This window comes from Trichosurus vulpecula, chromosome 2 (genome assembly GCF_011100635.1).
Source record: "Trichosurus vulpecula isolate mTriVul1 chromosome 2, mTriVul1.pri, whole genome shotgun sequence".
Lineage (NCBI taxonomy): Eukaryota > Metazoa > Chordata > Mammalia > Diprotodontia > Phalangeridae > Trichosurus > Trichosurus vulpecula.
In genome coordinates this window covers 427,875,189-427,900,645 of record NC_050574.1, presented here as the reverse complement: position 1 = coordinate 427,900,645, position 25,457 = coordinate 427,875,189, and the positions used below count along the sequence as shown (strand labels likewise).

At 36.5% G+C, this 25,457-nt stretch overlaps 1 protein-coding gene across 1 annotated transcript in view; it reads left to right on the top strand.

Annotated features, from left to right (window-relative positions):
* The window catches only part of EPHA6 (EPH receptor A6), a 1,226,126-nt gene that overhangs the window by 107,795 nt on the left and 1,092,874 nt on the right, over positions 1-25,457 (top strand). Inside the window, exon 2 of the mRNA XM_036746072.1 lies at positions 15,834-15,898. Coding sequence (XP_036601967.1) covers positions 15,834-15,898 — 65 coding nt within the window. The remainder of the gene's footprint in view (positions 1-15,833; positions 15,899-25,457) is intronic.

The following is a 25,457-nucleotide window of genomic DNA, read 5'->3' as shown; positions in this document are numbered from 1 at the left end:
TGTGACCCCATTTGGGATTTTCTAAGCAAAGGTACTGAAGTCATTTGCCATTTCTTTCTCCAACTCATTTTACAGAGGAGGAAACTGGGTTTAACCATCAGCGTTAAATGACTTACACGGTGTCATACAACCAATAGGTGTCTGAGACCATATTTGAACTCAGGAAGATGAGTCTTCCTGACTCCAGGCCTAGCAATCTATGCACTGCACAATGTAGCTGCTGAGAAACATTTGCCTTGAACTAATAAAGAGTGAAAAGGAGAACAAGGAAATAAATATATACAATGTCCTCAGCAACATAAATAAAAGGAATAAGCATAAAAAATCAAAAGCAAATGTTGCAAAATTGTAAAGAACAAAAAAATCTTTGAAGAAAAGATACCCTTTCACAGAGGTAGAATATTCTGTTTTACACTGCACATATTACTAAACTTTTCAAGTTATTGATCAGTTATGGTAATTTAACTTTTTTCCTGTTTTTATCATTAAGATAATGAGGGAAAGAGGAAAGGAAGGGATACTAGGAGAAACCGTGCCGATGTAAAAAACCCATCTTTAAAACTTTTTTCTCTTGTTTTGTTTTTTCTCAATTATACATAAAAAAATTATATTATTTTTTTCAAAATTTTAAGTTGCAAATTCTCTCTCCCTCTCTCTCTCTCCCTCCCCTTCCTCCTCATAGAAAAAGCAAGCAATTTGGTATAATTTATACATATTTGTTGTGGAAACAAGTCCATATTAGCCATGAGTAATGGTAATTAAGTTGAGATGTTCTTACCATTTCCTCTTTTAGAATGCTAAAGTAATGAAGTCTTGCTAGGTGCAAAACCCCAGGCCCACACCCTTTTGCTGATTAGGTATTAATCCTTCTGGCCCTAAGAAGGGTATATATACTTGGAGGTTACCATTTTGCTTTGTGGGCTCTTGCTCACTAGAAGATAGTTGTGTATTTGACCAGACAAGACTCTGGGTACTGCTGGAGTCTCCACCACTTTGCAAAGCCAAATGTTGGTGCCTCTCTCTGTGGTAATTATGTAATTCTTTTGATTTTTGTGTGTGTTTGCTGTTTTTATTGTCTCTGTTTGTAATATCTGTTTGTATATGCTCTGAAGTCCAGGGTGCTGGCTTTCCCCCCTGAACTAAGTGAATGATATACTTATGTTTGATTAAAGTAAGATAGTTAACCCCTTTAAGTTGCTTTCCTTAGAAAAGCAGATCAAAGAACCTGTTCTGGCAGTCCTTCTGTGTGCTGGTGCTATCAGTCTTTCACCCCCACAACAGCTGCTAGTGGCATTATTGTTATAAATTGATGTAGTCAGCAGGATCTACAGATTAAAAGGAAAGTATGGAGTTTGGGGTACTGAGATAGTGGTTGAATGTTTCCTAGTTTTTGGGTTGCTCTTTACACTTGTGGTGGCTATGGTTCTGTGCAGCACCAGTAGCAGCAGTGGCCTGAAGGAAAAGAGGCAAGTAGCAGTGATGAGAGTGGTTTCCCAGGAACCTAGAGCAGGGTCCCTGGGAGATAACTTCTCCTTTCCCCTCCCTACCCTACTAGTGCTTCAGAGGAGACAGGCTGGAGCATCAGCTGTGGGAGAAAATTGAGCAGAGGCTTGTGGGAGGCTGGGATGGCCAGAGCCGAGGCTTGAGTGGATTAGCCTGGCTTCTGACTGTGCTGGAAGGGGAAATGTCCTCGTGTTGTATTGTATGTGAGCCTTGAAACAAGGGTGGAGAACTGCCTTCTCATAGACTTGGCAGGAGCAGTTGGTGAAGCAAGAGAAAAAGTGGAGAATGGCCTTTGTACAAACTTGGTAGGAGCAGTTGGTGAGGCGAGCCACAAGTGGATGGCTGCCAACATACTGACCCTGCCAGAGCCAAGGACTGTCTGTGTGAGGCAGTCAAATATAAATATAAACAATTAAGCGAAACTTGGGAAGGCTTTATGAAGTGTTGAAAGTAGAAAAAAAGCAGAAACAAAAAATGGTGACTACAATGATACAAATAAAAAAACACTAAAAAGAAACAATTGCATAATTCTCAAAATCAAACTTAGTCCTAGGAAACAGATTATCAAACTGTCTTTCCCCTCTGACTAGAGAAGCAGAGGATTAGAGATGCCACTGAGGTCAATTCTGGTTCAAAGATTCTGTGGTTATTTTGAATTCTGGCCCTTCCAGGTCTTAATCCTATGGTTTCATCATCCTAGTATGTTAAGTGATTAATATTAATCATTTATATTGGTTTAAATTGTCCAGAGAATTAGATGTTATGTCCCTGATATTTACTAACTCTGGGTGAGTTTCTCAAATTCTGTATATTTCAAATTTGTCATCTGTAAAAAATAAAAAAAAAATGTATTTAATAACTTCAAAGTCAGTTCCAATTCTAAACATATGACCTTTAAGGCCTCTCTAGGTGTAATTCTCTGATCTTGCTCTTTCTTGCACAAGGCACTCCATTTTAGATATTCTTTGCCTTTATTTGAAGATGTCATTAAATTTGGACAATGAAGAAAATTTCAGAGAGGGTGTGTTGGTAAGCAAAATGGGCTCCTTAGCACTTAGTTCAACCAAGTGCCCTTGAACAGTTGGCCTTTGTTTTCTTTGAGTAATCCTTACTAGGTGTTAAGCCCCAGGCCCAAACCCCTATTAGGTGTAAAACCTTAATGGGTGTGGATTGGCATCTAAGGTGGGGCCCAAGGTGGAGCTGGCTAATGGGAGGTGCTAACTCCAGAGCCATGCCCTATTAGGTGTTAACCTAATCTATGTGGATGTGAACATCCCAGGGTCCTAAGGGGAGGGACCAACTCAAGAACCAGTCACCAGAGCCTAAGCTCTGGTCATTCAGATGACGGTTGATGATGTCTGAAGCCCTATAAGAAGGGAGGACAGAGCCATCTGTGCAGGGCTTTCGAGAGGGTGTTGATGGGGAGACTCCAGGCAGGTGTAGCTAAGGAGCCCTCCAGCTTGTAAACCCGGATGCTGAGACTTTGTTGAACTCTGGTAAGTATGTATGGGGATTTGAATCAGACAAGGTCTGTCTGTTGATGTTTGTAATTTGTTTGTATTTTGCTCTAAAGTTCAGTGTGCTGGCTTTTTCACCTGAACTAAGTGAATGCTGTCTGTATGCTGGATTAAAGTAAACTTGTCAACCCCTTCACCTTGCTTTCCTTAGTTAAGCAGATCAAATGAACCTGTGCTGTTGGCAGCTTTCTGGGTGCTGGCTGTGGGTGGATCTTACACCCCCACAGAAGCTGCTAGAGTGATTGTGGAAACAGAGGGAAATCTCATTTGAATGATGAGGATGTAATACAGATTGTAGAAGGTGTAGAAGAGAGTGAGCAAAGAGAAAAGGAAGTAGAGGCACCAAGAGTACAATGGTATTTCAAGAAGTTTAGCTGAGAATGGGAGGAGGCAAAGGTGGTAATAGCTACCAGTCATGTAGTTTTGTTTTGTTTTGTTTTTTTTTATCAATTTGAGGTAAAGATGGAATCAAAAGAGTTTCATAGTACATTTTTCACTGGAGTCATGAAAATTGTTTTATCTTCTCTTTGCCATTTGACAAAGTATTGCTTAGGACAGAGATATGAACTACTGCCTTGAGAGAGCTCTAGGTTAAAAGTTTCACTGCTTTTTCTACTCCGTAATTTGAGAAAGCCGTTTAACCTCCCTGTGTTCCTTTCATGTTGTCTATCAAAACTGGTTGTCCTAACTATAAGAGATCTTTGAAAGGTTCACCAAAAATGTGAAAAAACATCTTTGATGAAAGAGTAAGCAGTTTTTTTTAAAACAATGGAACAGCAACAAAAATCAAGTTCATTCTCCAGATGAAAGTAGTTTTGGGTTATAACTGAGGGGAAAATATCCTCTTTTGAAAAATACTTTTAAATGATTCTGAAGTGTTGCAGCAATTCAGCTAGCTGAGATGTTGTGGGGGGAAAGCCCAACACAAGCCCAACAACAAGAACGTGGCCAGCAGAGATTCTTTTGATCTACCTTACTAAGGAAAGTAATGTTAAGGGGTTAACAATCTTACTTTTATCCAACATATACATATAAACTCACTTAGTTCAGGAGGAAAAAACAGCAGCCTGAACTTTAGAGCAAATACAAACAAATTACAAACACACACATTATAACAGACCAAATAACAATTCATACTTACCAAAAAACAATCAGCATCTGAGCTGACAAACCAGGAGACTCTTAGAGTGGTTGCCCAGAGTCCCACACCAAAATTCCTCCAGGGGTGAGAGCCTCAAGCAAACAGCTCTGTTGTCTCTTTTTATACACTCTTTAGACACCATCTGAGCAATGAGAACTTAGGTACCTGCTATTGGCTCTGGTCTTAGCAACTCCCCTGAGGACCCTGAGGGCTTCATGTCCACATGGGCCTATAAACTAGTAATTAAGAGTTTGGGCCTGGGGTTTTGCATCAAGTAAGGCTCAATAAAAGACACTTAATTAATTTAGCATTTTAAAACAGTAAAGTCCCAATTTAATTAATATTACATGATGCTACAGGAGAATAAAAACTGAGGAGGGAGGAAATTAATTTTTCCTCCACAGGTTTGCTATGAATGAGCACATGCTTTTTAGGATTCATATTTTTATGATGATAGATACCTTAAATGAATAAATCTGAATTTGAGGAGTACTTGACTTTTTGAAGCAAAATATGCCAATCCCTTTAAAAACTATGTAAATTGTGGCTATAAATTGGCCTGTTTAACAATTTGGTAGCATTAACAAAAAGCAAATCTTAAATAATAGTTAACATAGAGCTTCTCTCTCTCAGCCAGACTATCATATGTAAATTTAGGATGTAAATTTCTTAGTGCAAAGTGTATTTCATTTTTGCCTTTTGTACTCCTCATTCCATGCAAACTAACTTCCATACAACAGGTGTTTAGTAAATATTTGGACTAGAAATTAAGATACATTATGAATGTTTCAATGAAGTAATTTTTTCTTATATTTATTTATTTTTTGAGATTTTTTTAATTTTTAGTTTACAACACTCTGTACTACATAATTTTGAGTTCCAGATTTCCCCCCACCCCCCCCTCAAGACAGCATGGAATCTGACATATCTTCTAGATATAACTTCATGCTGAACTTATTTACACAATAGTCAAGTTGTAAAGAAGAATTATGACCTATGGAATGAATCATGAGAAAGAAGAAACAGAACCAAAGAAAAAACCCAGAAACATAAGAGAAAAAAAAGGGGAAAAAAAGGCGAGCATAAAGTGTGTGTCAATCTGCATTCAGACTCGATAGTACTTTCTCTGGATGTAGACAGCATCATGAGTCCTTTGGAGCCGTCTTTGAAGCTTGTATTGCTGAGAATAGCAAAGTCTATCAGGGTTAGTCACCACAGAATCCACATATCTGTGCTTGTGTATAATGTTCTCCTGGTTCTGCTCCGCTCGCTCAGCATTATATCATGTAGGTTTTTCCAGGCTATTATGAAGTCCGTATCATCCTCATTTTTTGTAGCACTTTTTCTTATATTTAAGTAACAAGTGGTCAGTACTTCAGAAAAAAAAAAAAAGATTTCTCAGAATAGTAGGTTATTTCATGGAAAAGAAAAAAAAGGTAAAAATCAATCTGAGAAAGGATTCTCAAACAAATGACACCTCTATTATTAGAAACACAGATTGTGCTGTCTTTGACCCTGATCCATATTCAGTTATGCTTCTTATTCTTTCTGCCTAAGTTTCCTGAGAGAATAGAGAAATTGTTAATGAATGGTTTTACTTTCCCTCACTAAAGGTGGTGAAATATATATACATAGATAGATATATATAGATATAGATATAGATATAGATATAGTATGTATACACAAAATGTTATAACATTTTTAATGCTCAGTTTACCTAAAGCACTTTAACATTTTATAGCATAAACTAAATTTATAAAATATTATCTCTACTTCACTGGAAGGGAAATGGATAAAGGAGGATTGCTAAATAATTCAAAGACAGAATTAACATTAGAAGCAATGAAAAACCTCAGGATCTTGCTGCTCTCATCTCGACACTAATACTATTAGGCTTTTATTTTATCAGTTGTATTATTTACTTTTAGAATACAATGACCTTACCATGTATTCCGAAATAACTGAAAAGGAAATAAATATAAATAAGAAAATATTATAGGAGGAAAACATACATGAAAGCTTTGTGTATAAAATTTAGGGAAACGTTATAGACATATAATTTGTTTTAAGCCCCAATTCTGATATTCAGAAATTTATTTAGTCTATTTTTTACAATCCAACTTAAAATCTAAAATAATTATATGTATTTGCAGTTCTGTCCTAATATATTCTTCTATAAGATTTAATGACATGAATATTAAGGTTCATGCACTAAAAGTAAAAGAAAATTGTGCCTTACATGTTTTTCCCTTATTTTAAAAGCAATGCATTAATATGAAAAGAAAGCAAAGTGTTTCAAACAATTTGGGAAGTGACTTACTAAGTATCTTTTTTTATAACCAGGAGGAGCTCTGACTTTATCAGCCCCATTATAAATTTGTATTTTGTTATTGTTTTTTCAGAAAATTTGATTTGTTTTTGTAATATCAATTAAGTTGAGACTTTCCTTACTGTTTTAGAATGATTAATTAAGTGTCTTTGATTGAGCCTTACTAGGTGCAAAGCCCCAGGCCCAAACCCCTATCTACTAGGTGCTAAGCCTATGTGGGCATGAAGCCCTCAGAGTCCTCAGGGGACTTCCTAAGACTAAAGCCAATAGTAGGAGCCTGAGTTGTGGTCCCTCAGATGACATTTGATGATGGCTGAAGAGTGTATTAAAAGAGAACAGAGCTATTTGCTTGGGGCTCTCACTCTTGGAGGTCTGTTGATGTGGAGACTCTGGGCAGCTGTAGTTAAGAGCCCTCCAGATTCTGAACCATGCTGCTGGGACTTCATTAATCCCTGGTAATTATGCATTGAGATTTGAATCCAATGAGGTCTGTCTGTTCATGTTTGTAACTTGTTTGTATTTGCTCTGAAGTTCAGGGTGCTGGCTTTTTCCCCTGAACTAAGTGAATGATAGTTGTATATGTGATTAAACTGAGATTGTTAACCGCTTAATGTTACTTTCCTTAGTAAAGCAGATCAAAAGATCCTGTGCTAACAGCATTTCTGTTGTTAGGCTTGTGCTGGTCTTTCACCCCCACAACAGCTGCTAACCAAATTGTTACAACAGTTGTTGAAGTTGTTGGATTTGGACTATTGTGTGTGTGTGTGTGTGTGTGTGTGTGTGTGTGAAAAAGAAAAGGAATATAATAATATAGAATTAAAATGAGCTGTTGGATATTAACAAGACTAAATTATACATATATATACATATATGTATATGTACATTTATATATATATACATATATATACATATATGTATATGTACATTTATATATATATATAAAATTTATTTTAGTTTTCAACATTCGTTTCCACAAGATTGCAAGATTTTAAGCTACATCTCTACCCCACCCCCCCACTCCAATATGGCATGTATTCTGACTGCTCATTTCCCCAGTCTGACCTCCTTTCTATCACTGTACTCCCCCCATCCCTCATCCCCTTTCCCCTTACTTTCTTGTAGGGCAAGGTACATTTCTATACTCCATTGTCTGTATATACTATTTCCCAGTTGCATGTAAAAACAATTTTTTAACATTTGTTTTTAGAACTTTGAGTTCATCTTTCCCTTATTCCCTCCCCACCCACCCCCCTTGAGAAGGCAAGGAATTCAATATAGGTTGTATGTGTATTGTTAGGCAAAACACTTCCATAATAGTCAAGCTGTGAAAGACTAACTATAATTCCCTCCTTCCTATCCTGTCCCCCTTTATTCAATTTTCTCCTTTGACTCTGTCCCTTTTCAAAAGTGTTTGCTTTTGACTAACTCCTCCCCCAACCTGCCCTCCCTTCTATCATCTCTCACCTTAACCCCTTCCCCCCTACTTTCCTGTAGGGTAAGATACCCAATTGAAAGTATATATTTTTCCTTCCTTAAACCAAATCCGATGAGAGAAAGGTTCATTCATTCCCTTTCACCTACTCCCTATTTGTTAGGTATCCCATCATATTCAACTCACCCTCTGTGTGCTCTCTCCCTCCCTCCATCCCTCTCTCTGTCTCTCTGTCTCTGTCACTGTCCCTGTCTCTCTCTCTCTGTCTCTCTCTCTGTCTCTCTCTGTCTCTCTCTGTCTCTCTCTCTGTCTCTGTCTCTCTCTCTCTCTCTGTCTCTCTGTCTCTCTCTCTCTATATATATATATATACAGATATAGATATAGATACTGACATACATATATAGACAGATATATATTATATATATACATATACACACACACATATATATATGTGTATATATAATACACATATATATGTATGAGTGTGTGTGTGTATGTATTATGTATATATTCCCTACCCTAATACTGAGAAAGGTCTCAAGAGTTACAAATATCATCTTTCCAGGAAGGAATATAAGCAGTTCAACTTTAGTAAATCCTTCATGATTTCTCTTTCTTGTTTACTTTTTTTTAAAATTTAACTTATTTATTATATTTAGTTTTCAGCATTGATTTTCATAAGAGTTTGAATTACAAATTTCCTCCCCATTTCTACCCTCCCCCCACTCCAAGATGACATATATTCTAGTTGCCCTGTTCCCCAATCAGCCCTCCCTTCTGTCACCCCACACCCCTCCCATCCCCTTTTCCCTTCCTTTCTTGTAGGGCAAGATAAATTTCTATGCCCCATTGCCTGTGTATCTTATTTCCTAGTTGCAAGCAAAAATTTTTTGTTTTTTGGTTTTCGAACATCTGTTTTCAAAACTTTGAGTTCCAAATTCTCTTCCCTCATGTTTACTTTTTCATGTTTCTCTTTATTCTTGTATTTGAAAGTCAAATTTTCTCTTCAGCTCTAGTCTTTTCATCAAGAATGTTTGAAAGTCCTGTATTTCATTGAAAATCCAAATTTTGCCCTGAAGTACTATACTCAGTTTTATTGGGTAGGTGATTCTTGGTTTTAATCCTAGCTCCTTTGACCTCTGAAATATCATATTCCAAGACTTTTGATCACATAGTGTAGAAGCTGCTAGATCTTCTGTTATCTTGATTGTCTCTCCACAGTACTCAATTTGTTTCTTTCTGAATGCTTGCAATACTTCCTCTTTGACCTAGGAACTCTAAAATTTGGCTACAATATTCCTAGGAGTTTTCTTTTGGGGATCTTTTTTCAAGAAGTGATTGGTGGATTCTTTCAATTTCTATTTTCCCTTCTGGTTCTAGAATATCTGGGCAGTTTTACTTGCTAATTTTGTGAAAGATGATGTCTAGGCTCTTCTTTTGATCATGGCTTTCAAGTAGTCTGATAATTTTAAAATGATTTCTCCTGGATCTATTCTCTCAGCCAGTGGTTTTTCCAATGTGATATTTCACTTCGTCTTCCATTTTTTCATTCTTTTGGTTCTGCTTTATAATTTATTGATTTTTCATAAAGTCACTAGCTGCTATATTCTCCATTCTATTTCTTAAGGTATTATTTCTTCAGTGATTATTTGGACTCCTTTTCCATTTGGCTAACTCTGCCTTTTAAGGCATTCTTCTCTTAATTGGCTTTTTGGACCTCTTTTGCCATTTGAGTTATTCTATTTGTCAAGGTGTTATTTTCTTCAGTAATTTTTGGGTCTCCTTTAGCAAGTTTGGACTCATTTTTCATGATTTTCTTGCATCACTCTCATTTCTCTTCCCAATTTTTCCTCTTCTTCTCTTACTTGATTTTCCAGATCCTTTCTGAGCTCTTCCACGGCCTGAGACCATTTCATACTTTTCTTGAAGGCTTTTGATGTGGGATCTTTGATTTTGTTGACTTCTTCTGGCTGTATGTTTTTATCTTCTTTGACACCAAAGTAAGATTCTATAGTCTCAGTCCTTTTACACTGCCTGCTCATTTTCTGAGCCAATTACTTGACTTTTGAGTTCTTTTCAGGGTCTGACTGCTTTCAGACTGGAGGGTTCTCTGTGCCAACTTCAGGGGTTTTGCCCTACTGTTTTCAGAGCTACTCCTTTTCTGAGATGGCATGATATTCCTTTCTTGTCCTGTGCTCTGGTCTGTGAGTACGAACATTCCTTTCTGTTGTCTAACTACCAAGAGGACGCCCTCTCCACAGCCACCACAGTCTCTGCCACACCAGTGCACCTACTCCTCCAAGGACCACTAACCAGGACTGTGATTCAGATTCAAGCAGGACAAAGCAAGAGAATGTTGCCTCAGTCCCAGCAAAGAGATCCTTGTACTCTCTCTCTGATGAGCCACTTGATTCTCCCCACTGTCAGTGGGCCTGGAGCTCCAGAAGCAGCTGCCATCACTGCAGCCACCTCCAACCACCCAGGGCTGAGGCTGAGCTGTGACCCTCTCTCACTGAGGTCCAACGATTTTCCCGCTGACCTGCTGAGTTGTCTTTGTCAATTGTATGATGAGGTGTCTGGAAACTGCCACAGCTGCCAGTGATTCAAGGCCCTGAGGCCTCCTCCACTCATTCTGCTCTGGTCTGTTCTGTCCTGGTGCAGCCCATGCTGGCCTGTACTCTGCTCCCAGCACGGTGTGGTAGACCATTCCCAGTTACCATCCAGAACAACTTGGGCTGGAGACTTGTTTCTCTCTGTCATTTTGTGAGTTCTGTAGCTCTAGAATTTGTCTAGCATCATTTTTTACAGGTGTTTGGAGGGATTTGCAGGAAAGCTCAAACAAGTCCCTCTTTTCATGCTGACAATTTGGCTCCACTCCCCCCAATATTATATAACATCATACATTTATATGTTAATAATGAAATTACATAAGGTTTATTAGAGTATATATTTAATTTTAGAACTAGTACATCTTTTTAACATAATCTTGAAATTAAGTAAAACAACATGAGTCAGGTAAAAGTTTCTCTAGAAGTTTTTACTTTTCTAACTCCTAAAATGCTTTACCAATGTAAGTGAATTAGATACTTAATTTTTTATTGTTTATTACAGAACAGAATGAAATCATAGAAGGTCATATGCACAAGGAATATCAGAAGCTATCTGTTCCAATACTTATCTGAATAAGAATCACTTTTGTAATAGTTCACCTAAGAGATCATTTGGCTTCTCCTTGAAGACCTCTCATGAAAAGGGAATTTACTACCTCCCCAAATAGACAATTCCATTTAATGATCCAATTATGTTTCCATATTGGAAATCTTCCTAGGAGTTTTTATATTTGTGATTATACACATGTTTCTGCACTGGTTACACAGACTTCTTTGACTAAAATTAGGAGATCTGAACTAAAGTTCCACCTTCTTCAAGAAGTCTATTCCAGTCTATAGTCTGGCTTTCAACTTCATCATTCACCTGTGACTGTTGTCTCCAAAGTTAATAACAATCTCATAAGTGGCCAACTCTAAAGGCCTCTTCTCAGTACTCATCATTCTTGACTTCTCCATGGCCTCTTCTCCTTGATAGTCTTTTCTCCTAAGGTTTATAGGAAACTACTCTCCTTTAGTCCTCCTTCTGTGAATCTGGCTGTGCTTCATTCTCCTTTGCTGGATCTTCCTCCAATTCATATCAGCAAACCATGGGCATCCAGCAGGGCTATATCCTTCCCCCTTTTCTCTTTTTCCTCTATATTTTTCACTCGGTGACTTCATCAGCTCCCATATATTTAATTATCTTCTCTGTGTGGATTATTCTCTAATCTATTCAGCCTTAAACTTTCTTTTTTTTCCTTTTCTTATATCTTTCTTTTTTTTCTTTTTTTAAAATTTTTTATATATATTTAGTTTTTAGCATTGATTTTCACAAGAGTTTGAATTACAAGTTTTCTCCCTACTTCTATCCTCCCCCCACTCCAAGATGGCATATATTCTGGTTGCCCTGTTCCCCAGTCAGCCCTCCCTTCTGTCACCTCACTCCCCTCCCATCCCCTTTTCCCTTCCTTTCTTGTAGAGCAAGATAAATTTCTACCCCTCATTGCCTGTGTATCTTATTTTCTAGTTGCATGCAAAAACTTTTTTTTTTGTTTTCGAACATCTGTTTTATAATTATTTGGGCACAGCTCCAAATTGCTCTACAGAATCATTGAATCATTTCACAACTCCACCAACAATGCACCAATGTCTCATTTTTCCCACATCTCCTCCAATATTGGTCATTTTTTTCTGTCCTAATAGCCAATCTAACAACCTTAGAGTTGTCATAATTTGCATTTTGTCATTTTTTCTATAGCTCTACAGATATTAAAATGATATTAAAAGTGATTTTAAATTAGAAAATGATATTAAAAAATTGTGGCATTCTCGAAATCAAGTCAATTAGGACTAATAATAAGACTAATAATTGAACTAAACCCACCTCACCTTGCATTCCTTCACATCTGCACTCACGCATTCTTCAAAGCTATACTATTCCTCTGTTCAGGATCAATCATTAGATAGCAGTGATTACTTCATTTGAAAACTGTTCATATTTTTTATCATTTATCAATTGGGGAATAGCTCTTATTTCTTTTTTCAATTTGAACCAGTTCTCTATAAGTTTGTACAATGAGGCCTTATTAGACAAATGCACTTCATTTTTTTCACTACTTAATATTACTAATTGTATTTGCCTCCCTGTTTCCCACATTTTTTCTATTCTCTCTGTCTTTTCACTGTGTCCTTGCTCAAAAGAGTTTTTTTCTGACTACCACCTCCCCTGATCTACTCTCCCTTCTATCACTAACACCTCTGGTCTTCTCCTCCTACTTTCACGTAGAGCAAGATAGATTTCTATACCTAATTGACTGTTTATGTTATTTCCTCATTGAGCCAATTCTGATGAGAGTAAGGTTCACTCACTCCCACCCACTTCCCCCTCTCCGCTTACTCTGCAAAAGCTTTTTTTTATGTATTAAAACCTCTTTTATGTGAGATAATTTACCTCATTCTACCTCTCCCTTTCTCTTTGTCCCAGTACATTCCTTTCCCATGCATTAATTTTCTTTTTTATTGGATACTGTCCCTTCATATTCAACTCACAACTGTGTCCTCTCTCTCTCTCTCTCTCTCTCTCTCTCTCTCTCTCTCTCTCTCTCTCTCTCTCTCTCTCTCTATACATATATATATATATATATACACACATATACTCCTTCTAACTATCTTAATAATGATAAAATTCTTATGAGTGAAGAATTTAACCTTATTAAGTCCTTCATGACTTCCTTTTCCTGTTTTCTTTTTATACTTCTCTTGAGTCTTATACTTCAAAGTCAAGTTTTTTATTCAGCTCTGGTCTTTTCATAAATAATGCTTGAGGGGCAGCCAGGTGATGCAGTGAGTAGAGCACTGGCCCTGCAGTAAGGAGGACCTGAGTTCAAATCCAGCCTCAGACACTTGACACATGTACTAGGTACGTAACCTTGGGCAGGTCACTTAACCCCAATTGCCCTGACCCCAAAAAACAAACAAACAAAAGTAATGCTTGAAAGTCCTCTATCTCATTGAATATCCATTTTTCCCTGGTATAATTATACTCAGTTTTGTTGTGGAGGTGATTCTGGTTGTAATCCTAGCTCTTTTGCCCTCTAGATTATCATGTTCCAGGCCCCAGGATCCTTTAATGTAGAAGCTGCTAAATCTTGGATTATCCTGACTCCATGATAGTTGAATTGTTTCTTTCTGGCTACTTGCAATATTTTCTCTTTGACCTGGGAGCTCCAGAATTTGACTATAATATTCCTGGCTTTTTTCATTTGGTTATCCTTTTCAGGAGGTGATTGGTGGATTCTTTCAATTTCTAGTTCACCCTCTGGTTCTAGAATATCAGTAGAGTTTTCCTTGATTTTTCTTGCAAGATGATGTCTAGTCTCTTTTTTGATCATGGCTTTCAGGTAGTCCAATAATTTTTCAATTATCTTTACTGAAGTTATGTTCCAAGGTCAGATTCTTTTTTCCCCAATAAGACAGTTCTATTTTCTTCTGCTTTTCCATTTTTTTTAGTTTTTTTTATTTCTTGATTTCTCATAAAGTCATTATCTTACATTTTCTGACTTGTTTTCTTCAGCGAGCTTTTGTACCTCCTTTTCCACGTGTCCAGTTCTACTTTTTAAGGATTTTTTTCATTGAATTTTTGTTTCTCTTTTTCCATTTATCCAATTCTGCTTTTGAGGGCATTCTTCTTTTCATTGGCTTTTTGGACCTGTTTTACTATTTGGCCTAGTCTGTTTTTAAGGTGTTATTTTCTTTATTATTTTTGTGTCTCTTTACCAAGCCATTGACTTGCTTTTCTGAATTTCTGGCATCACTTTCATTTTTTTCCCAATTTTTTCTTTACCTCTCTTATTGATTTACAAAACCTTTTTGACCTCTTCCATTGCCTGAGATCAATTTCTGTTATCTTCTTCTGAGTTTGTGTTTTGAACTTCCTTGTCACCATAGTAAGTTTCTATGGTCAGATTTTTTTCTCCTCTTTACTCATTTCCCTAGCAGTTGACTTGACTTTTGCCTCTTTGTTAAAGCAGGGCTCTACTTTCAGTGTGGAGGGTGCACTATTCCAAAGTTTAGGGGTTTTATGCAGCTGTTTTCAGACATACTTCTAGGAACCTGTAAGTAATCATTTGTTCCAAAGTGGTATGATCTAAGGAGAGGTATTTACTACTTTCTTGGCCTGTACTATGGTCCATGAGTGACCATAAGCACTCTTTTCTACCCTGGAACTGTGAGGAGGTTCTCCACTCCACTGGGGCCCCAACGTGTGTTGTGCTAGTACTCCACTTTGCCCTGGAATTTCTACCCTGGACTGCCACCTGAACCTGACTGCGGGAAAAGCAATAGACTTCTGATCCCAGTTCCAGCAAGGAGACCCCTGTAATCTACTTCTGACCAATTGTTCAACACCCTTACTGCCTGTGAGCTGGAGCTCTCAAAACAGCTGCCTGCTTACTTCTTATTCATTCACTCCCAATGCTGGCTCCTGGTGTGCTGGATTCTAGTATACACTGGCAGGGCCTGAACTAGACCATGCTCCACTCTTGCCCAAGTGGGGTTGACCACCACCAGTCTTCTAAGTTGTCTTTGCAATCTGTGAGCTGAGAGGTTTGGGAACTGTCACTGTTGCCACTGATTCAGTCACCCTGAGGCCTGTTCTTGTTTTGCTGGATTGTGCTCCTCCTCTCTCACCCTAATTCAACAGACCTTTACTGCTAAACTTATAGGTTGTTGTGGGCACAAAAATTATTTCACTCTATCTTTTTGTGGGTCTACCACTAAGGAATTTCTTTAGAGTCATTATTTAAAGACATTTAGAAGGGGTTGGGGAAGAGCTCAGGTGAGTCCCTGCCATTACTCCACCATCTTGGCTCCCCCTCATAATCTATTTTAATGTACATTATACCCCTTTCCACATTCCGTGATATAAACTGACTTGGGATGTCTATATGATATAACTCAGAAGCCTAAGAATACAATAAACATGATGATTGTTTTGTTTTTATCCATTGTCAATATAAAATGAAAAACTTATACCATCAGTCATGAACCCCAACCACCTCCCACAAAATTACTCCAGGAAAAAAGATAAACATTATATGATTATGCTTCATTGAGCATAACCACATTTTAAAGTTGACTTGTTATCGAATAACGTATTTTTTTATTTAGCCACATTCATTAATATTAAGATCTTTTTCTAAATATTAAATGACTAATTTATAGAATAAAATGCAATGAATCCTCAAATAGAAATTTGGAATAAAATGCTTCAATAAATTTTCAAATGTTGTTTACTTGAAAAACTGATTTTTTTTAATTCCAGTTGTCTTGCTCGATACAACAACTGTGCTTGGAGAACTAGGATGGAAAACATATCCATTAAATGGGGTAAGTTAAAAAGGCTTTTATATGTTGTCTTGCTTGACAGCTATCTGTAAAAACGGGGTAAAGAATGCTTTTAAGTAAAGGATAAGTTTAAAGATATGGCTGGAATGAACTTTTACATATCTCATGTTGCACAGATGAAGATATCAGAATCACTGCTAATGTTAAGAAAAAATAAAAATCTAAGTCAAGAACTCTTTTAACATGCAGAATAGCAAGTGCCAATTAATGTAGCACTTATAAAATCATTAACATTAAAATAACTCATACTTACAGATTTTCATCAAAATAAAGATTCAAAACAACTTCAAGGGTTGTTTTATTTTTTTCCCTTTAAGTTCACTATTATAAATGACTGAATAGGAATGCATAAAGTCATGCATGCATATATACAAATGCCTTTGTAAATACACATACACACAGATAGATAGATATGTATGTGTGTATACGTATGTATGCACACAAATCAGATGCTATGGAACTTTAACTGAACCTACTATTACATTAAAAAAAACTGTACCTGCTAACATACTGGTTCTCATTGGGGGCTCTTACAATACAAAAAACAGTGTTGGAACAGTTTGCAATAAGATATATAGTGTTTATTATTGTTAAGAAGTCTAATTAGTTTAGATAGACTGGAAGACAGAATATCTGTATCTAAATCCCACCTCTTGGACAAGTTGTTTAGATGATCCCTTTAAATAATTATAATTTTGCAACAGCATATTAATCTAATGTAGTAATGTCATTTGCATTATGGTAATATGGATTCAATTGAAACATACAGAATGTCCTTGAGCATGTAAATCATCTTTGACACAAAAATAATACTGGAAAATCAGACAAAGTAGCATTTTAGAATTTCTTGTTTCCCTTAGCTTTGATAAAATAAGGGATGGTGTAATAATAACAATAATGGATTCATAAAACATTTTAAAGTTTACAAAGTACTTGCCTATGGAATGAAGTTAAAAATTTCTGTACAGGGAGGGTACTGGTCAAATTTAATATACTATTTGTCATCCTGTTTGATGAAATATAGAATTATAAATAGTGGATGAGACATGGAAAGGTATCACTCCTTTGATGCATGCCTTTACTTTAGCATGACAAGACTGAAGTAATGCCAGATATGTGAAAATTTGAAATTGTCACAATGGAGTCGTGACAATAACCAATTGTTTTTGTAATTTTATTTATTGCCAAATACAATTTTATGTATAAATTTTATAGTTATACTGATTATTTTTTCCATTTTAACATTCACACACGAGAGCCAAAAATGATGAAGATTATTGAAAAATTATTGCTGTAATTTCTCCTGTCTGCAGAATTGCACTTTAGAAATAACTATGACTGAGTGTTATAAACTTTGAAATCAAAATTTTCTTTCTGCTTTTTAATTTCTTTTTTGCTGTATAAATAAGTAAATTGATGAAGTTTGGTCCTTTGATATATTCTTAAGTTTCAGTCCTTTTAATAAAACAAATCCAAAACCAGAATAAAGGTTTGTAGCAAATTTTTTAGACTTAATTTCCATAGGCATCACTTCCATTTTCTGATAAATTACTCACTCAGGTCCTTCCAGCTCTGACGTGTCCCTTGAGTTGAAGCCCCAGAGTCATTATGTACCATTTCCCCCAGGAAATGCCATCAGTGGAACATTTCTGGTATGATTTAACTATCAAAATAGCCTAAATTAATTTATCTCAATTAATCTCAAAATATCTCCACAGGAATAATCCCTATGTGATTTTTATCACAAATAAGATGGAATACTTCTAGAAAAGTTTCAAAGGCAAAAAAATATAAAATTTTAATATTTATAATGGAAACTTGGAAGCAAAGTGACTAATATTTAAAATTAAACTAGTAACTCTAAAATAATAACTCAGTCAAATGAGGCAAGAAAGAAAATATCTCAAAGCAGCCTTGCATATAGGTTAAAAAAGAAGAAAAAACCCTTCAAGTTACCAAATCTTTTTTTGTCCTTTATGTTAGCAGCCTCAATAGCTTGGGGCACTCCTGGCTGTCAACCCTTTTTATTTGCTCTCTTTCTGGCTGTTTGCAGTATTTTTTTTTGGTTGATGTGGAAGCTTTGGTCTTAGCTATAATGTCCCTAGGAATTTTCATTTGGGGATTTTCACAAGGTTAGTGATGTATTCTTTATACGTTTATTAGTACCCTTTTATTCTAATAGGTTTGTGAAACTTTCTTTAATGATATCTTAAAATAGGACATTCAGACTTTTGCTGCTATTGTTTTTGTTTCTGGCATTGGGTTAGTCCAATGTTTCTTAAATTCTTTCATATTAGGCTTTTTTTAGTCTGCTTTTTTAAAGATATAAATTTTGATCAAGGGTTTTTACCCTGAGAACTTTGAACTTTGAGCAATATTTTTTTCAACATAAGTGATTCCTTTTTGTAATTGCATGTAGTTTGATTTATGCATTTGAAAGCGATTTCAGGAAGAGTCTATAGATTTCCAAAGACTGAGGAGAATTCTATGAAACAAATAAACAAAAAACATTATAAACCCCTGCCTTAGATTTTCTTCTAATATTTTGTAATCTTTTTTTAAATTTTCTTTGGATATTTCTTATTATTTAACAGAGTAATTAACTTCTCTTTATACTCTATTCTAATTTTTGGGAGGGTCTGTTTTTTTGTTGTTGTTAGTGGTGATTAAGGCTTTATACATTTTGTGATAAGCTGTTAATTCTCCTTCCAAAGGCTTCCTTCTATAACTCCAATAGCTCTAAAGTCTTTTCCAAATTTTTTCTCTTGCATACAAGCATACATTCATATATGCAAATACATATATAGATATTTACAATCGTGCTGTTTTTCTATGCTTTTTCCTCTTATGCTTCCATTTTGCTTACATTGTGAATAATATATAAGGGGCAGTTAGGTGGCACAGTAGATAGAGTACAGAGCCTGCAGTCTGGAAGATTCATCTTCCTAATCAAATGTGTATTGAGATACATACCAACTGTGCAACCTTGGGAAAGTCACTTATTTGTTTGCTTCAATCTCCTTATTTTCAAAATGAGCTGGAAAAGGAAATAGCAAACCACTTCTGTGTCTTTGACAAGAAAATCCCAAATGGAGTCACAAAGAATCAGACATGACGAAAGTACAAGAATAATATATATATATATATATATATACACATATATACATATATGTTTACATATATATACATATATATACACATATACACATGAATACAGAGGGAGACCTTGCTATTTCTCTAGAAATTTTAAGTGACCATATAGCAGCTAACATGAGTTTTTCTTTGAGTCTTTGCTTGTGTTTTGAAGTCATTTTCTTGGGAATCTATGCCTTGTATATCTCTGGTACTGTATTGGAGGGGTGGGGGAACAAGTATTGTAGAAATCTTTTATTTCTTTACTCATTTTCCATCATTGTATTCTTGATTGAGACTTTAGTTATTTATTTACATATCATCTTCCTATTTTGCCAATGCAATACCCACAGCAGCTGCTCTGAAAATGCAGGTGCATTTCCTGGGTTGAATTGCAAAATATGACAGACACTCTTCTTCAAAGATGAAACCAAGACATTTATTCAAACACCAGAAAGGCAAATCCATCGTAGTAACAAAGAAGTTTGTATACATTACCAATGCAGGGAGCAACACCATCCCCAAGCCTTCCCTCTGTTAGTCCTCCCCACAACCAAGCTTCCTTATGCAAAATCACTCCCTCTTTCACTCACACTAGCTTCTCTGTCTCTCTCTGCTTGCTCTCTCTCCTTGCTCTCTCTCCTAACTCCACTTCACTCTCTTGCAGCTCTGTCTCACTCACACTTCCTGCTTCACCCATTCCTACTCCTTTGGGCAAGCTACTCCCACCACAGACTCACATGACTCAGACTCATGTGACTCAGGTCAAAGCAGGCCACATACGTGTATTAATGGATGGGAAAGATCTTCCCATTCCTATTAACATCACACTTCCCTATTAGAATGTAAAATTCTTGAAGGCAAAAAATGTTTTGCCTTCCTTAGCATTTCTTTTCATTAATTTCCCTGATATTCAGGACGAATTGTTCTTCCAGATGAATTTTGTTATTATTTTTCTAGCTGTATAAAATAATTTTTGATAGTATAATTGGTATGGTACTGAATAAGTAAATTAATTTATGTAGAATTGTCATTTTTATTATATTAGCTTGGCCTACTCATCAGCACCTGATTTTTTTTTTTTTTACATTTCTTTACACCTGACTTTATTTGCGTGAAAAGTGTTTTGTAATTGTGTTCATGTAGTTCCTGAGTTGTTTTGGCAGGTAGACTCCTAAATAATTTATAATGTCTACAGTAACTTTAAAATGGGATTTCTCTTTCTATCTTTTGCTGTTTGGCTTTCTTAGTTATATACAGAAATGCTGATGATAAATGTGGGTTTATTTTACATCAGGCAAGTTTGCTAAAGTTATTTATTACTTCAAGTATATTATCAAATCATCTGCCAAGAGTGATAACTTAGTTTCTTCTTTGCCTACTGTAATTCTTTCAATTCCTTTTTCTTCTCTTATTGCTAAAGCTAAGGTTTGTAGTCATATATTGAATACCAGTGGTGATTATGGACATTCTTGTTTTAACCCTGATATTATTGTAAATGCATCTAGCTTTTCCACATTACATATAATGCTTGCTGATGTTTTTAGGTAGATACTACTTATAATTTTAGGAAGATTCAATTTATTCTTGTGCTCTCAAGTGTTTTTAATACAATGGGTATTGTATTTTGTCAAAAACATTTTCTGCATCTATTGAGATAATCATATGGTTTCTGTTAGTTTTGTTGTTGATATTATCAATTTTGCTGATAGTTTACCTAATATTGAAACCAGCCCTGCATTCCTGGTATAAATCCTGTCTGATCAAAGTGTATTAGTCTCATGATAAGTTATTGTAATCTTTTTGCTAGTATTTGATTTAAAATTTTTGCATCAGTATTAATTAGAAAAATTGGTTTATATTTTCTTTCTCTCTTTTGACTCTTCCTGGTTAGGTATCAGTATCATATCTATATCACAAAAAGAATTTGGTAGGAATCCTTCTTGGCCAATTTTCCCAAATAGTTTATATAGTATTGGAATTAATTGTTCTTTAAATGTGTTACAGAATTTGCTTGTAAATCCATCTGGCCCTGGAGATTTTTTTCCTAGGGAGTTCATTGATGGCTTCTTCAATTTCTTTTTTTTTCTAAAATGGGGTTATTTAGGTATTTCACTTCCTCTTCTGTTAATCTGGGCAATTTGTAATTTTGTAGATATTCTAATTCCTTCAAGTTCTTTTTCTTCCCTTAATGCTAAAGCTAGCCTTTCTAGTTCCAAATTGCATAATAGGGGTGATAAAGGACACCCTTGTTTCACCCCGGATTTTATTGGGAATGCATCTAGCTTATCCCCATTACATATAATCCTATTCCAATTTTTAATGCATTGTTTTCTTCAGTTAGCTTTTGTGCTTCCTTTTCCATTTGGCCAATTTTACTTTTTAAGGAGTTGTTTTCTTTAGTTAGATTTTTTATCTCCTTATCCATTTTGCCAGCTTTACTTTTTAAAGAGATGTTTTCTTTAGTGTCTTTTTTTTCAATTTTGACAACTATATTTTTTAAAAACACGATCAATTTTTCTACCTCTCTAATTTGACTTTTAAAATCTTTCTTGAGCTCTTCCAAGAATGCTTTTTGGGTTTGAGACCAGTTCATATTCCTTTTTCAGGTTTCAGGTGAGGGTATAGTGTCAATGCTGTCCTCTTCTCAATTTTCATTTTGATTTTCCCTGTCCCCATAGTAAGAATCTATAGTCTTTGCTTTTCTAAGTCACTTTTTACTCATTGTGATTGCATTTTCCTGGCTTTTAAAATGGATCTCTGCTTCTGGGGCACAGAGGACTCTGCCTCATACTACTTGGGCTGGAGCTAGGGGCCTGGTTATTGTCTTTGTATACTGAGGCTTCCATTTCTGGCAGCTGGAAGCTATATAATGCTGTAGCTTACTGGTTGCTGAGCTGGAGCTGGCTGGTGTGTGCCGAGGCCAAGTGAGGTCTTCCTGTGTTTCCCTGGCATTGCACTGAAGCTCACAGAGTGAGGTGTGCAGGAGGGGTGGTCAGGCCACTGGAGGTCTCCTCCAAGAGCACTGTGCTAGAGCACAGGTAGGTTCAGCCCCTTGTAGATGCCTGCCTGTGCTGGTGTTTTCTGACTCCCCTGACTGGGGAAGGCACTCTGGAGTGGAGGGGAAGGGGGTGCTGTTGTTGGCTCTTGCCTCCTCCTCCCTCACTTGGGCTCAGGATCCCCCACTGGTTGACTGAAGTAGGAGTGCTGCTGGCTCACCTGGATAAAGAGGTACATTTTCTGTTAATCCCCTGTAACAAAAATGTTGCTAGCAGCTACTCTGGCTGTGTAAGGCCAATAGGAACAGCACACAGAAGGGCTGCCAACACAAGTGCTTTGATTTGCTTTTCTAAGGAAAGAAACTTTAAGGTGTTAATAATCTCAGTTTAATTAAACATACATATATCATTCACTTAGTTCAGGGAGAAAAGATCAGCCAGCTGAACTTCAGGGCAAATACAAACAGAAATTACTAGCATACATTGTAAACAGATCAAGGAACACAAACTAGTCTATCCATAGTAATATATAGTTACCAGAAAAGAACCAATATCTATCTGTCTGGGTTACAAAGCTGGGGTGGGGGGAGGGCAGGTTCAACAACTTTCCCAGAGTCTCTCACCCACATTCTTTCAATGAACTTACCCCCAAAACAAAACACCAACCTCAGATCTTATATACCCATCTCAGGGCCCTGGAGGCTTGAGGTTCATCGGTTAGGGTGTGGGAAAGCTCTTGAATCCCAAGTACCACATCATATACAATTCAAAACTTGTCTTAGTGCTGAGAAACATTCCAAGACAAAAAGATGCCACTTTACCTGCCCCATTCAAAGGCCAGACTCATTAAAAGCACTTAAGAGAAGAACAGGAAAAAAAAACCCTGCCCTGACTGCCACTACATCCCCCTGTCTTCCCTAGCTAAAATCCTGCTGTACCTTGTCTTTCTGCTGTCACTACTGTGCCAGGATTTTTCCTGGGGCAGTATTTTCTGGCTTTTTCAAGGTCAGTAAGGGAGAATAAGAGTGACTTACTGCTTACTCCACTGTCTTGGCTCACAGAAGTCACTACTTATTTTTTAAAGAATATTGTAAGAGAAACAGAGCTAAAGTGGTGGAGAAAAGACAGAGACTCACATGAGCTCTCTCTAAAACCTTTCCAAACACCTGTAAATAATCCCTTGAAACAAATTCTAGAGCAACATTGGAATGAACTAAATTATCTGAAATAAAAAATGTGCAAAATAGATTTTTACAGTGGAGGTAAAGATGAGGAAAGTGAGAAGGGTTTTTTTGAACATTATTCTCATCATACTTCTCTCAAAGAGGGAATAACATATACATTCAGTCAGGTATAGAAATCTATCTTGCCAGATGGGATCCAAGATGGCCATGTGAAAACCATATCTTATAGGATTTAATTATTTAACTTTATTTTTAAAAAGTGTATCTGAGCAGATTTGAGAGAGTTAGAAGCCACTAGTAGACTCAGTGTGGCAAATTTCCAAGCCAGGTGAGTCTGCAGGGTCAACATAATGGAACTGTAGGCTGGGAGAGTCCAGTGGCACGGAGCTACACCAGACCAAACCAAAGCTGAAGCAGCTGGGGACCTCAGTGAGCAATCCAGACTGGGAGAATATTGGGTGTGTGAAACTGGTAGTGACCCACAGGCTTCCCCGGACTGGAGCCTGTTGGAGCTACAGGAGGGAGCAGCACAGCTCCTGAGACCATGGGAATAACTACTACTGAGGCTTGCAGCCAACAGTCTAAAGGTTCGAAAATTGCCTTCTTGAACTTCTGGGAGTCATAATGGCCAGATAAAATGACTCTCTCATCCCTCCCTAACCAAGATAATATGCCCTTTAGAGACATTCTGAAATAGAGGTGCCAAAAGTGGGGCTTCAATAGCTTTTACCTTGAGAAGTTGGGGAGAGGGCCCTTCTCGTGGTGGCTGGATTTTCCAAACCACTGGTGGACAGAGTCAGCTATCATCAACTCCATGCCTTCAAACAACCAGGGAAGGTAGCAGGCATCAATGCAGAAAAAAGGCTGTACCACAGCACTAAGGGAAGAGGAGAATTCCAGCAGCCAGACTACCTCTCCCCCACACCTCACAGAACTAGAGGACATAACATCCAAAGCCAGTAACTATACCCACAACTCTTAGAACAAGAAGCCTGGGACAGAGCTCCCTGAGACTCAGAAGCAGAAATCCACTTCAAAGCCATTAAAGTTAGCCAGCATGAAGAACTCTAGAAAACCGAGGACAATTGATTCTTTTTATGGAGACAGGGAAGATCAAAATTCCAATTCGGAAGAGGACAGCATTGACATTATACCCACATCTGAAATGTCAAAAGGGAATGTGAACTGGTCTCAAGTCCCCCAAAAAATCATTCCTGGAAGAGCGCAAGGAGGATTTTAAAAACCACATTAGAGAGGTAAAAGAAAAAAATGGAAAAAAAAATCTTTGATGACAACAAATCTTTAAAAGGCAAAATTGGTGAAATGGCTAAGGAGATTCAGAATCTAGTTAGAGAAAATGATGATCATAAAACAAATGTAAAAGGAGGCTCAGAAGCAAAATGAAGAAAACAATGCATTTAAAACTAACATTGAACAAATAGAAGCTAATGACTGACTCTACCAGGCATCAAGAGTCAGTCAAACAAAATCTATGAATGAAAGGAAATAGAAGAAAAGGTGAAATATCTGACTATAAAAAACAACTGATCTGGAAAACAGATCCAGGAGAGAAAATACAAAAATTATTGGTGTACTGGAAAGCTATGATGATAAAAAGAGTCTTAATGATATCTTCCAAGAAATAATCAAGGATAAAGGAGCTGAGGTACTAGAACCAGAGGGCAAAGTAGACATCGAAAAAGTCCACAGATCACCCCTGAAAGAGATCCTAAATTGAAAACTCCAAGAAATACTATAGCCAAATTTCAGAATTTTCAGGTCAAAGAGAAAATACTGGAAGCAGCCAGAAAGAAACAATTCAAATATTGCAGAACTACAGTAAGGCTCATGCAGATCTCACAGCTTCTACATTAAAAGACAGGAGAAAATGGAATATGATATTCCAAAAGGCAAAGGAGCTTGGACTATAACCAAGGATCAGCTACCCAGCAAAACTGAACATAATTATTCAGGCAAGTAGATTGACATTCAATAAAATAAGAGAATTCCTGGTCTTCCTGATGAAAATCAAAAGCTCAATGGAAAATTTTATCTTTAAATAAAAAACTCAAGAGAGAAATAAAAAGGTAAACAGGGTGAAAAAAACCTTGTTAACCAGTAAGGGCAAATTATTTACATCCATACTTAGGATTATATTGCTTTATATATGTTATATATATATATATATATATATATATATATATATATATATATATATATATATAC